General features: G+C 37.3%; 1 protein-coding gene across 3 annotated transcripts in view; it reads left to right on the top strand.

Moving 5' to 3' along the window:
• NAALAD2 (N-acetylated alpha-linked acidic dipeptidase 2) overlaps positions 1–13,554 on the top strand; it is a 33,177-nt gene that overhangs the window by 4,466 nt on the left and 15,157 nt on the right. For 2 of the 3 annotated variants that reach the window (XM_086742789.1, XM_010116919.2), the window contains exons 3-12: positions 354–540; positions 1,948–2,049; positions 3,018–3,143; positions 3,811–3,997; positions 5,103–5,196; positions 5,486–5,584; positions 7,758–7,843; positions 8,426–8,545; positions 9,230–9,312; positions 11,658–11,721. In XM_086742789.1, the coding sequence (XP_086598915.1) occupies positions 354–540; positions 1,948–2,049; positions 3,018–3,143; positions 3,811–3,997; positions 5,103–5,196; positions 5,486–5,584; positions 7,758–7,843; positions 8,426–8,545; positions 9,230–9,312; positions 11,658–11,721 (1,148 nt within the window). Of the gene's footprint in view, positions 1–353; positions 541–1,947; positions 2,050–3,017; positions 3,144–3,810; positions 3,998–5,102; positions 5,197–5,485; positions 5,585–7,757; positions 7,844–8,425; positions 8,546–9,229; positions 9,313–11,657; positions 11,722–13,554 lie in introns of those variants that run through there. The other variant, XM_086742799.1, reaches the window with a different exon arrangement.

Genomic DNA, 13,554 nt, shown 5'->3' with positions numbered 1-13,554 from the left:
AGCTTTTCTGTATCTATTTCTGATCCTTGCATGCTGTTCATATTTTTTGCAGAGTGTCTTTGACACTGATTTTCATTGCGCTTGTGTAGATGCAGCTGTTTCTGCTGTGCATACAGAAAGGTTCAGCTGATTTACCTTAAGGCCTCAGGAAAGATCCTCTGCTCTGACTACGTTTTGTGCTTATGCTGATGCAGACTCTGATAAACAATTGTGTTATACAGCTCAGACTTTAACTAAAAGACCTTACTTTCCATGCATGTGGCTTGAATAAAAGCTTTATACACACTGATCAGAGTTCACTATTGTGCCTCTCTGCATTTGCTGCTTACTAGCCTTTTTCTGTTTTCTTCCAGCTCGTTTACAAAGTTGCCTCACCTCGCAGGAACTGAGCAGAATCTTCTTCTTGCCAAACAAATTCAAGGCCAGTGGAAGGAATTTGGACTAGATTCAGCAGAACTCGTTCATTATGATGTGCTTCTTTCATACCCAAGTGAAAAGCAGCCAAACTACATCTCATTAATTGATGATCAAGGGAATGAGGTGATCTTTTTAATCATTAAACTACATTTATGTAAGACTTCTTTAAAGAAACAGTGTCTTCCTCTGTTTTCCTACCCACTCATCCCTGCATATGCTTTATAGTATGATAAAAATCCAGTAAAAAGGGAACTCATGTTTAGAAATATTATTCCAGATCCGTGCAGCAGAACAGCAGAGTGTATGAAATCTCAGTGCCTCCTCATACAGCAGAGGGAGGATGTGTGGAGAGGCTATGATCAACACCAATAGACCATACGGTGCAAGAATGGCCATACTGGTTCAGATTAAGGATACTTCTAGGCCAATATTCTGTTTCCATAAACAGCCCTAAGCGGATGCACAGGGAAATTTAAGAACAAAGAAATGTATTTAAGGCATGCAATTCTTTCAGTGTCTAGCTGTTTTCAGGTCAGGGATTTTCTAAGCCTGGTGCAATTAGTCTCTTTAAGAATCCTCATTAGACCTCTTTTCCAATTAGTGACCCTTGTTAGATCTCTCTTCCAAGCACCTATCCAATCTCAGCTTGAACATCTCTACAATTTTTGCTTCCACGACATGCTGAGGTAAGGAATGCCACACAGATACTGTCTGTTGTATGAAGCACTACCTCCTTTCATTTGCTCTGAACCTCATCCTACTGGCTTCCTATGATGTGTCCTAAGTTAGTGTTGGAAGTAATAATGAACAGTTAGTCTGTATTCACCTTCTCCATTTTGTACGCACAGGAGAATGAAGAAGTAGATGTAATCTGACAAGGAGCCTGAGCGAGGAGAGGAGATGGGACTGCTAGAGAAACATCATAGCACATAGGTAGGGATGAAGAGCCCTGGTAAAAACTAAGGAATATAGGCTCAGGGGTGACATGAGCTTAGAGGTGAAAGAATGGAGAAATTCTTCCAGAAACCCTGCAAAATTCTCTCAGCTATAATCTCACAAGGTGACAAGGAGCAGAAATGAACCTTGAGGCAACATGAGTTTTACAATAGTGATAAAAGGCAGCATGTTTAATGGGAGCATAACTAGGAAAGAGGTGAAGAGAAGAAGAATAATACAGGTGGGATTAATCACAAAAAATACCTGTGAAGGCTTGGATGAACTAGGTGTCTTTATTGTCACCACCTCTTGGCAATTTTCAGCTATTTCTTTGCTTAGATTCAGATAGCAACTGATGAGCATCTTCTGACAAGTGATCTGTCCCTGTATTCATATCTGCATTCTGTTATAAAAATTCAGCTGTGTATTCCTAGCTGGTTTTTTTTATTTGATCTTACGTATACTAGTTAGAATTGTATTTTTTGCTAAGAACTTATGGAAGCTAACGTGTTGTTTGCAATAACCAAGCTTACTGTACAAACTTGTGCTTGGAGGTGGAGTGTTTGACCAAAGACTTCTGTTATTTATTGATAGATTTTCAATACATCATTGTTTGAACCACCTCCACAGGGATATGAAAATGTTACTGATATACTGCCGCCGTATAATGCTTTTTCAGCACAAGGAGTGCCAGAGGTAAGAAAAAAAATTACGTAAGAGTATTATTAGCTGAAGTCATATTTTGCTAAACACTTGCTGGGAGAGATTGTTCCAACTTCTCAAAATATTTCTGGTAGTAGTTTTAATTAACTGTTAGTATAAGAGAACACAGGGACAGCTAGGCCACATATTGTGTGAAGGTTAGAAGTCTCCTGTTAGAAAAAAAAAAAAGCTTTATCAAAGCGCTAGAAATCTGAATCACATAACAAGTGAAAAGCTTTTATCTTTATGGAAAATGTTTGATGTATCTCAGGTTACTCCACATTACTGAACCATATGGAGAGGACTTGCTTAAGCCTTAAGTAGAAATAGCAATATATGGAGCAATTTGGAAGATATTTTGGATTAAGTTTTGTCTTCAAAGGCTACAAAAGTCCCTTGCTTAATCTGGTAATTCATTACCAGAAGCCCCATCCCTGGAAATATTCAAGGCCAGGTTGTATGAGGCTCTGAGCAACCTGATCTGGTTGGAGATGTCTCTGCTCCTTGCAGGAGGGTTGGACTGGATGACCTTTGAAGGTCCCTTCCAACCCTAACCATTCTATGATTCTATGATTCTATGATTATGGGGGAACAAGGCAGGGACAACACTGCATTGCATAGAGAATTAAAATATATGATAGAGAGTGTTTGTGTATATGAGGAATACCGCTGTTTTTTTCATGGCCATAGACGTTTGTCAATTTAGCAAAGTACGTTAGTTTAGTTTCCAACCTCTATTGCCAGGACTGCTGTTAAGTGCAGGGTAACACAGGAAGGTCAGCAGTTTGAGCCAAGGCCTCCTACAGAATATTATGGAAATCTTTTGGTTTTGTGGGCTCTGCTTCTCGTTAGTAGAAACGCAAAAAAAAAAAAAAACAACTGTATCGTACATAATGAATAAAACTGTGTATTTGTTTGTTGCATGACCAGTTGCCATGAAACTGCTGTTCTTTTCTGTGCAGGCAGATCTGGTATATGTGAATTACGGCCGCACCGAAGATTTTTTTAAGCTGGAGCGTGAAATGGGAATTAACTGTACAGGAAAGATTGTCATTGTCAGATATGGGAAGATCTTCAGAGGAAACAAAGTAAGGACTGTGTTCTATTTTTTCCTCTGTGGGTCAGACAGTGCTCATGGTACAGCTGGTGGGAGTTACGAGGGGTGTAATTTGGAACATAAGAGCAGAAGGAAGCCTGCAATGTATCCATTGTAACTGCATTCTAAGAATAACCCCCAAAACAATAAAACCAGATACATTGATTAATCTCTTCAGACTGAGATGACTGCAAACTCCTTAGGCAGTTCTTGCAAGAGATTAATTTAGGGAACTGAGTAGTTTGTGGAGCCACGGCTTTTAATACTTTTCATCCATAGAAGGGCAGTATTTTGAAAAAGTAAGTATTTGACAAGGAATCTGATGCAGAGATTGATAACTAGCTCTTCTGATGTTAGACAACCCTGACAAAATTGGTGACAGTGGGACAGTGGGGATAGAGGTCAGTTTTTGTGCCTCAGTTTTATGTCCTGTGCTTTATTTCACAGCCTTGAGCTGTGACTAAAGATGTGACACTAATAATGAGCATACTGTGTTTTGCTGTGGTTTGTTCTTCTGCTGCATCTGTGGTCATTTTCACTCTTCCGCATATACAAATTCTAAAGCTATTTCCCCATGGAAGTAAATAGCAACATTCAGATTTATAACTGCGTTTAAAAAAAAAAAAAAGGGCATTTCTTAAAAGCGAATAATTTCACAGGTTAAAAATGCCATATTAGCAGGAGCTCAAGGCATCATACTTTATTCAGACCCTGCTGACTACTGCGCCCCAGGAGTAGATCCCTATCCAAATGGCTGGAACCTTCCAGGTGGAGGAGCCCAGCGTGGGAATGTGTTAAACCTGAATGGAGCTGGGGACCCTCTCACACCAGGTTATCCCGCAAAAGGTGAGTGAAAGATCTGTACCCTGGGCCATCAAGTACTTTATAAACTGGTGCTGGAAGTTACTGCAACACTAGAAATTAATTTATTTTCAGTATAGGTGCAAAGGAAAAAGCTGCTTAAAATTATTTTTAGCAGTAGTTAATTTTCCTGTTGCAGACTAAGTTCTACCTATATGTCTCTTCAACTGGTTGCTATTGTGTTAGACAGGGAAAGTAAGTTTTTAGGAAAATATATTTGTATGATCCCAGCTTTGTAACTCTTAGAAAAGCAGTACATGTAGGTCTGCAGACTGTGAAGCAGTATGAAATGGCTGAGAATTTATAGCCATTTTAAATATCTTTTTCTCAAGAGGACCAGTTTAAACTAATTATAGTTTACCATCAAAGAGGAGTAATAGGTTTGCTTGGAGGTATGTTTCCTTGCTGATTCTAAATTCCAAGCAGAAAAACAGTTCAAAATCCTCTTTACAGGGAGTAAAACGTCTGTATTAAAACCAACAGTAGCCTGGAGTCTTTTGAAACTTGGCACCATGTGCTCATCTTGTCCTTGTAGGCATCCTGTACTCAGTCTGAACTAAGATACCTACCAGTCCTGTCTGCTCATGGGATGGGAATGCAGGGATGCTTCTGGAAAGCTCACTACCTTGTGTGACCATTGCTGGGGGCATAAGACAGCATGATACTGAAAAAACAGGGTAAATTGTGTGTGCCTGGCTCACCAGATTCAGAGAGACGTTGATTGTCTTCACCATAGATAAATGCATCTGTGAATGTCTTCTGTAGCTTTCAACAGGCTGCACGGGGCTGTCTTCACCTCACCCACCAGCTTGGTTGTCCCACAGTCAGCTTTGAGGAGATGGGACAGCAAATCTAACTTTGTGTCAAATGTGGGGACTTCTCTTACACAGATTTGCAGATGCACTGTTGGGTTTGTGGTTCTGTCATTACATGTTGGTCTCCTAGAAGTAATATCTAAGAAATGATGTAAGAATTAAAAAACTGATGGATGCTTGTGGCTACTTTGTGGCTGTGCTGTTCAAAAGTATTTCCAGTTTGGTGAAAGTTGCTAAGAACACTATAAACTTGACATTTTGTTCTGGTTTCTCAGAGTACACTTTCAGGTATAAAGTTAATGAAGGTGTAGGGATGCCCAAAATCCCAGTTCATCCCATTGGATATCACGATGCAGAAGTATTATTACGGTGAGTATGCATCAGTCCTCCTCACCAGAAGTCAGTATTCACAAATGTGCAGCAAAATTTTTTATACTAAAATGGTAAAATCTATGCTGTTACTTGTATTTATTGGGTTGGTTTTGTGTGTGTGTTAGTGTGTGCCTCAGAAAATGTGGAAAATTCAAAGCAATCTGTTTCTGGCATAGTGTTTTTAAGAAGTATGTAAACCCATCTTGTTTTAGGTGCAGTAATTGTTAAGGGAATTTAAGGTTTTAGCCTACTCATCAGCTACATTTCTCTTATTTTCACTTAACAGTGCAATGGGAGGACCTGCAGCTCCAGACAGCAGCTGGAAGGGAAGTCTCAATGTGTCTTATAACATAGGGCCAGGATTTGCAGACAACTCTTCTACAAGGTCTGTTTTAACACTTGCCTATTTATAAAATATTGAAAAAAAATCTCAACAACAAGAACAAAAAAAAACCTGTGAAACAATATATCTAGAGATATTCTGGAAAAAATTACTTCCTTCTGAGTGGGCAACACTTGGTGATAATTATTAGAATTTGAAAATCAATTATCAAAACTATGGTTTTGCTCCATGTCCCAAGTGTCAATGGACAGAGAAATCAGAGGTCCAGCCCTGTCATTCCAACTTTAGTCCTTACTTTACGGTTCAGACATTGTTTCGCTGGTTCTTTTAGAAATGGCTATATAGCAGTAAGTAGATATTTCTTAATACTGTTGAATTAACCCTAATCTTCCTCATTACTTCAAGTTTGGTCTTTCTTTTCTGTGTCTGGTGACCAAGGGGACAATAGGACAGGCAGCCTGTAGCAGTCGAACGGGAAAGGACTGACAATTCAGTAGTTCTCTTCTACATATGTTTCCCTTGTCCACTGGAAGCCTCCCAGGATTTCTGTGTACTTAGAGCTGTGAAGTGTGGCAATGACGTGGGGGTCCGCCAGCTGTTCCTCAGAGCTGGTAGGCCCCGCGGTTGAAAGCCCTGAACAATAACAGGACAGAAGAGCCCAAAGCACATATATCTTTCTAATTCTTTTGGGAGGAACTGGCCTTTGACCAGTTGGATTAGCAGTACTATGTTTGCAGTGTACATTTTTTCAGCTTTAACAGAGAAATGCAACTGTCCAGGTCTTCAGCACTACAGAGTTGCTCTCTAGGAGACCAAGCCACAAAACAATTGCATTTGACGATCAGGGCTTTGACTGGCTCTCAGGGGCTGTGATAGCATTCTTCCTTGTTTATAACTAATAAGCTGCAATAGATAAAGCTAAAGATCATTTTTCTGTCACTTTTTCATGTGAAAATACATTTGGTTTACAAGAGATATTATTTTAAGAATGGTGTGTAAAAATGGTGTATCATTATTACTGCTCCACCTCCTGCAAAACAAGACTATGTCTGAATATATAGTTTTATAAAGACTTCATTGATCATTATTCTTTTCTGTACTGCTTTAAGACTAGCTGAAAATGAATTAAGTAGGAATAAATGAATAAGAAAGCATGTTTGACATAATTAAGATGCTGTTTGGAATGTCTTGAAGAGCAACAGTCAGAAAAGAAACAATATGATTCATATACAAAACATACATGGGAAATATTTTTGAATGCACTTTTTGACATCTTCCTACTTGACAGGGTTGCAGTTTTTGTAAATATTGGCTGATCTTACATATACTTCCTTCTCAGAGTAGCTCCACATCAAAATGAACCTTTTGAGTTTAGGTTAAAAGTCACTTACACGTGGAAACTGAGCAAGTATATGCGTGCTCAAGGCACTGGTGTCGCTTACTTGCTGGGCAAAGATCCAGTAGCTGTCCTGAAGTTGGTTTTGATTTTGACAGCTATGCAGATTTGCTGCTGAAAAGATAACTTCAAATGTGAAACTATTGGGGTTTTGTCAGACGCAAAAAAAAAAAAGCATTGTTTGATGTTTTGTTTCTTCTACAGGTTAAGAGGGGGTGAATACTAATACTAACACTTGAATTTTCTTTGTTTTTGTAAAATTTCACAAGCGGATTTTACTGGGAGGGAGGAGAAGATGGAGGATTGACAAATCTTAATCACTTAGATCTGCTGTTCTAAACAGAGATTTCAAGTTGTTCCTGGATTAGTATTTCTAATGACCTTCTCTCCAAGTTCTATTTTATTACATGGAATTGTGCTAGGAAACCAAAGTGTATTCTTTATAAAAATATGTATAGCCACAATTATAATTTTGGTCAAAATGTAAATGTATTTTTAATTACTGCATATGCTTTTCACTTTTCTCCTCTAACACACAATTATCAGATTGACTCCCATAAATAACGATTCAATAAATTCTGTAAATGTTTGAAAGTTTATAGATGAACCCACTTAATAAAGTTGCTTCTAAGGCATCTTTCTGTCAGCAGATTCACCTGAAATGAAAAATGGGGCACTGATACAGCACGACAGGTTAGATCAATGCTGAATACACAGAGCAGAACAAAAGCACAAACTTTCTGGCTTACAAGCTATTACAGTGAGTTTTTATTGCTTTCTCTGACAGAAATGGTTACTCCATACTGCTTTTCATTTCAGAAAAGTCAGAATGCATGTTCACACAAACAACAAAATAACACGAATTTACAATGTCATTGGCATCCTCAGAGGAGCTGTGGAACCAGGTGAGCATCAGGTGCTTGAAGATTTTAATTCCTTCTTTATTTTGTGCCTGGTGAAATTGTTCTAATGTTGTCAGAAACTTAAAGGTTTTTAGATAACCAGATGATGTGGAATCTTAGAAAACATTAATAGTTATCCTGTCCATCCCATCACACTCTTTTTCATGTATTTGAATGGGAATGCTAGAATGATAGATGTCAGAGAATATTTTTATACCGCCTGTCATTTTACAGTAGGTTTCCTCTTACATCATTCATACATTTTGTCTTTACAAAAATTAGCACAATGCAAAGTACAGAGAACTAGTGATGACTGGAGACCTCAACATAATATTGTTGTTACTTAGTAGCAAGACATATACATAAAAGACTTTAAAGTGAAAAAATATATGTAAAATATTTATTGTCTTCATTTATATACTTCAGTAGAATAAGTGAATGATGGCAGGGTACCTTAAAAATAAATTTGTAGCACTGGTATTAAACTTAGTATTATGTTTGACACAAGTAGGGATACAATCAAAGGAAATACAGATAACCTAAATGCATTTTAATTAAGAATTGATATTGTGTGTTTGTTTCCAGACAGATATATTATTTTAGGAGGTCACAGAGACTCTTGGGTATTTGGTGGTATCGATCCAACTACAGGTGCAGCTGTTCTGCAAGAGGTTGTGCGGAGTTTTGGTAAAATGAAGATGGAAGGTAACTTACTTATTACAGACATAAAATGATGGATATGGAAAACAGCAGCTCTGAGGAACTATGTTGAATGTTCTCATAAGCTGTTATAGAATGGTTTGGGTCGGAAGGGACCTTTAAAGGTCATCTAGTCTACCCCCCCTGCAAGGAGCAGGGACATCTCCAACCACATCAGGTTGCTCAGAGCCCCATCCAACCTGGCCTTGAATATTTCCAGGGATGGGGCACCTAACACCTCTCTGGGCAACCTGTTCCAGTGTTCCACCACCCTCATTGTAATTTTTTTTTTCTTCATATCGAGTCTGAATCTGCTTCCTTCTATTTTAAAACTAGTTGTATTGATTTAACTTTTCACCACTGCAGAAAGTTGTATTTCTCATTATGAAAGATACAAACTCGTTGAAGAGTTGCATATGTAGCATTGCATCTTAGTTTACTGAATTTATTCCCTCATGTCTCTCATCAGTGTAATAGTACCCTCTTAGTTGTGTGGAAGGAAAATATTGCTTTAAGAAGAAATGCATCTGTGATAATATGTTTCTCTAGGGAATTCAGAGAGGATGTTTTTTTGACCGCTATATCAATTAAGTGCTAGATTTTTAAAAGTTATTTCAATTGACTATGGTGACCTTTCACTAGACTTTCTAACTTTAAGTTGAATTTTCAAGTTTAAATATGTGATTGCAGGTTGGAGACCTAAGCGAACTATTATTTTTGCTAGCTGGGATGCAGAAGAATTTGGATTGTTGGGTTCCACAGAATGGGCTGAGGTAAATAAAAAAAATAGTGTAAAGAAAGCAAAAGTTGAAATTCTGTTGCAGTACCCAGTGAAATCTATCCCTAGACTGCAATCAATAGCTTCAAGGTAAAATTGGAGCACAACAGACTCCTTCAGGTGCTGTGAGGCTCTCATATTTTTATACAAATTATCTACCTAACTTCTTACAACATAACTGCACTACCTCTTCTAAGATTAAAAAATCCACTTTGATTCAAAGCTAATGTCCCTCAGTGGTCTCCATGTGGAAATCTATCCCTTCACTTAACAGCCCCACTAAGAAATATAGGTCTTACCAGAGTTTTCGTTGCTTTGTCTGTAAAATCCAAATTAGAAATACAGTAGGCAGAAAATTGTTCGATGAAACACATTTCTGTGCCATGTCAATTTATTAGTACTGAATGGTTTAACAGAAATGTGTTGTCTTGTTTTTCTGTTAGAATTTAATTTATGCGGTTATATTTAGATACATAGATAGAGCTTTCAAAATCTGTAAAATATTTTAATCTTTTTGGTTTAGTTTATTGGCATATATTTCAGTAAACCACACATGTCAGAGGGGCGAACAAAACCAGAAACATGCTCCCAAATACCAAATGGATTCCATTGTTTATTTGCTAACAAAGCTGAAATTTCTATTCCTTTGGATTTGCCCTAATTCTTTCTCCCATAAACTGTTTGGCTTGTAGCTGCAATAGACTCGCTGCAGCTTATTCTTGCTTCATGGGACATTAAATGAAGAAAGCGTAATTTAAATTATCTTTAAAATAATTTACTGAGAGATTTTAAAGGGTTGGCATTACAGTTTCATCCCACCTGAACTCCAATGGTAACAAAATTGGACTGTATATAAAACTTTATTTGTTATTTCTTTATCTGTGTATCTGTGCACATATTTAGATGCTGTCAAGAAGCAATAGACAATTGTTTTAACTATGAGGTGTATGAAACAATGATACTTAAAAGATCAATTTCTCCTGAGCAAGTTGTGACTAAATAAGTTTGGTTTATCTTTGATTTGTTCACATATTGCTACTGCTGTTGTGTGATGTTTTCTGTTTATAATTTAATTTCTAGTAATCTTTCATCCATTATTTCATTAAATAGCAGCTGTACTAGAGTAGCAAGCCATGAGCACAATTCATGTTTGAACATCAATGTTTTTATATTATTGTTTTCTTGCTTTATCTTGGTAGTAGGCATTCCTTCTTTTTGACACCTAAATTAGATTCAGTTTCGCTAAGGACATTCCTCACAGCTTACATTCCTGTTTCCTGCAGCTGCCAAATCCGTCATCTACTAAATCTTGAGGAAAATTAACCCATGATATCCACTATTTTCTGTGTAACAAAAAGACTCTGCAACTATAACAACATCCTTTTGTTACACCGACAATCTCAATTGCTCATAAATGAAGGAATTTCTTTCAGATTCTTCTTCAAATATGTTTTTGCATATATGCAAGGCCTAGTGTGCATATACAGGCTTATTCTCTGCTTTCATATTATTTTGTAGAATCTCCTCTACTATTTGTTTTAGAGATATCAATTTATTCATGAAGTTATTAATTACCAATCCAATTTTTAGTTCACATGACTTACAAATGATTAGTTGGGATATAAATTGAGTGAATAAAATAACAATCACCAACCTAATTAGAATATCTCTTACAAAGCCCAGACTTCATAAAGTACCACTTACTGATTAGAATATCAAACATAATTACCAGTTTGCAAAAAATTAAACATGTGTGTATATATTTAGCATGAAAGCAATGCTTGGTTGACTCAAAACAGTCAATCAAATTCATTTGAATAGGAAATGTCAGTGCTTTGACTCATCCCTTTTTGAAGTGGAAGAGTGTAGAAATGACAGCAATACTGGGTTTATCGGTGTTAAAAGTGAGTTCAGGGTGGGAGCTCACGTGAAGAACTAGGGGTTACAAACGTGGAGGAATTCTGGCTGACCTCACAGTCACATGTTGCATGTTGAAAAAGCACTGCAAGTGCAGAGTTAAAACCTGTGTATACCCTTAATTTACCCTGTTTACAATGCTGTTCAGTAATTTTCTTGTTCCATCTTGCTCCTGTGCAATGCAGCAGGCAGCACCTACAATTTGTGGATGTTTTCCACAACAAATTAAGTCCCAGAAAGCAGGAGTGAATTTTGTATACCCAGGTCATTGACCCATCCTCAAACATTAATTAGCAAGGTACATAGTGCTACTTATTCTGACCGGGTTCTTAAAGGTAATGCTGTAAAAAAAACAGTGCACTTAGCATGCTCTTGACTAAATGTCATTAATTGAAAGTAATAATTACACTTTTGCAACCCCAGGAAAATGCCAGAGTCCTCCAGGAACGGGCAGTTGCTTACATCAACACAGATTCTTCTATAGAAGGTTTGTGTTTTATTTTTAGCCTCACTTTACTTCACAGATGTCAATTTTAATAGTTGACTGTGTATTATTGATTGTATCCAGAGCTGGAAAACATAAGATAGATAATGTGATGTTCAGAATAGACGTAGCAAATACAGAATTAAGTGGAGAGAGAGAATAATTTAAATTCTCATGTTGCTTTCTTGTTGTAAATAGCATCATCCATGAGCTACAGCCCACGTGTCTGGAGTCCAGAATGTCTCTTCTGAAGGAGTTTAGTGTTCTGTGCTAATGAACTGAGCAGTCTGAATGTTAAACTCTCTCTTAACTGCATTAGCTTTAATTTACAATTATAGTTTTAATATATGATAGACTGCTCCTTGTTCTATTTGCAGCTCCAGCTCCTTTCTCTGTGGAATTATAATATTTTGGGACACTAATTTATTATGATCTTAAGACAATTAGTGTTGAGACCTTAGGCTTACATTCTGTGGGAGTAGGATCCATTTTGGTGCTTGGGCCAGTGTGACCACCTTTGTTCATTGCTGTGAGCAGGGAGAATATGCAAGGAGTTACATATATATTACGGCAGAGCTCTTCTAGAAGAATAAATGCTGAAGAGTATTTCACAAAAATCCTGATCCACCATTATCCAATTTACTATGCCCTTCAGATTATGAGAAGAATCTGTCATACAGGAATGCTGCTTAGAAACTGGCCTTTGAATTTTGGGTCCAACGCTATGGCCTAAATCACAAAATCCTTAAATTATACTGAACTTTATTACAGAAGGACTTCTTTTGCTGTTGTCTGCTGAAATAATAGTCAGTGGAGTCCTGTGAGGCTCTGCTGCATCATATCCTTAGTTATTTAGGGCATTGCTCTTCCCGTGTTAAACCCAACTTATCTGAGCTTACTGTGTGTGAATAAAATGGATATCAACAGGCACATTTAAGAACACTTTTGATTCCTGTCAGCTGAAAATTTTGTCTGTCACAAAAGGATTGGAAAGAAAGAAAAGCCAAACCCAGTTTCTAAATGCTCAGTTGGAGTTGGAGTATAGGGAAATTTAGAGCTGTTCCTCCAATTATGCAGCTTACATGCTGTGTAAAAAATCGAGCAGAATTTCACGCCTAGGAAATCTCAACAAATGAAATAATAGCTTTACAACTGCTTCATATGCTCAGCATGGATCGTAACACGTATTTTTTAGTTGGTTTGCAGCCAACGTGCTGCTGCCTTAACAATTTTCTTCTAAGTCTTGATTATTCAGATATGTCTCTTGCTTTATACATTAAAGAAAATGTGAAAGTAAAACTTCTGGAGAAGAAATATGTAATAAGGAAAAGAACACCATATTCAGTGTACTGTTTTAAGTATCTTGGACATCTTTCACCTGAATGAGGATTAAAATCCCCTGTCGAGCCATAGCATCCATGTACTTGGTGAATTATTTTGTTTGACATCATACATTCTCCACAGCACTTCTATGCCACATTTTCGATGGCAAATTATTTCTATTCATTATCCTTTAGCAATGAAAAAGAAAATAGTGGGTCATCCTTTTGAGCATTTTTGTGGATTTAATTTCCAGTTCCTAAATATAGACTCTCTTTGGAAATGTTATTAACATTCTCTAGTAGTTTTTCCATCATCATGGGGTTTTCTGTAGTTGTCAGTCTAGTCCTCTTGTGCGTACACACTGTGCAAAGGATGACCCAAAGGTGTAAAGCCATATGAAAACCTAATAATGTGTTATCTGAGAGCTTATGTTTTGTTATATCAAAGCCTTCTCACCCTTCTTCCCCTCTTTGTTGTCTGTATACGAGAGCAGAAATGTTTGCCCAGCTGCTG

Source organism: Chlamydotis macqueenii, chromosome 1, assembly GCF_036417535.1.
Source record: "Chlamydotis macqueenii isolate bChlMac1 chromosome 1, bChlMac1.mat, whole genome shotgun sequence".
NCBI classification, from domain to species: domain Eukaryota; kingdom Metazoa; phylum Chordata; class Aves; order Otidiformes; family Otididae; genus Chlamydotis; species Chlamydotis macqueenii.
The sequence above is the reverse complement of the archived record's forward strand: the minus strand, read 5'-3'. Positions and strand labels throughout refer to the sequence as shown.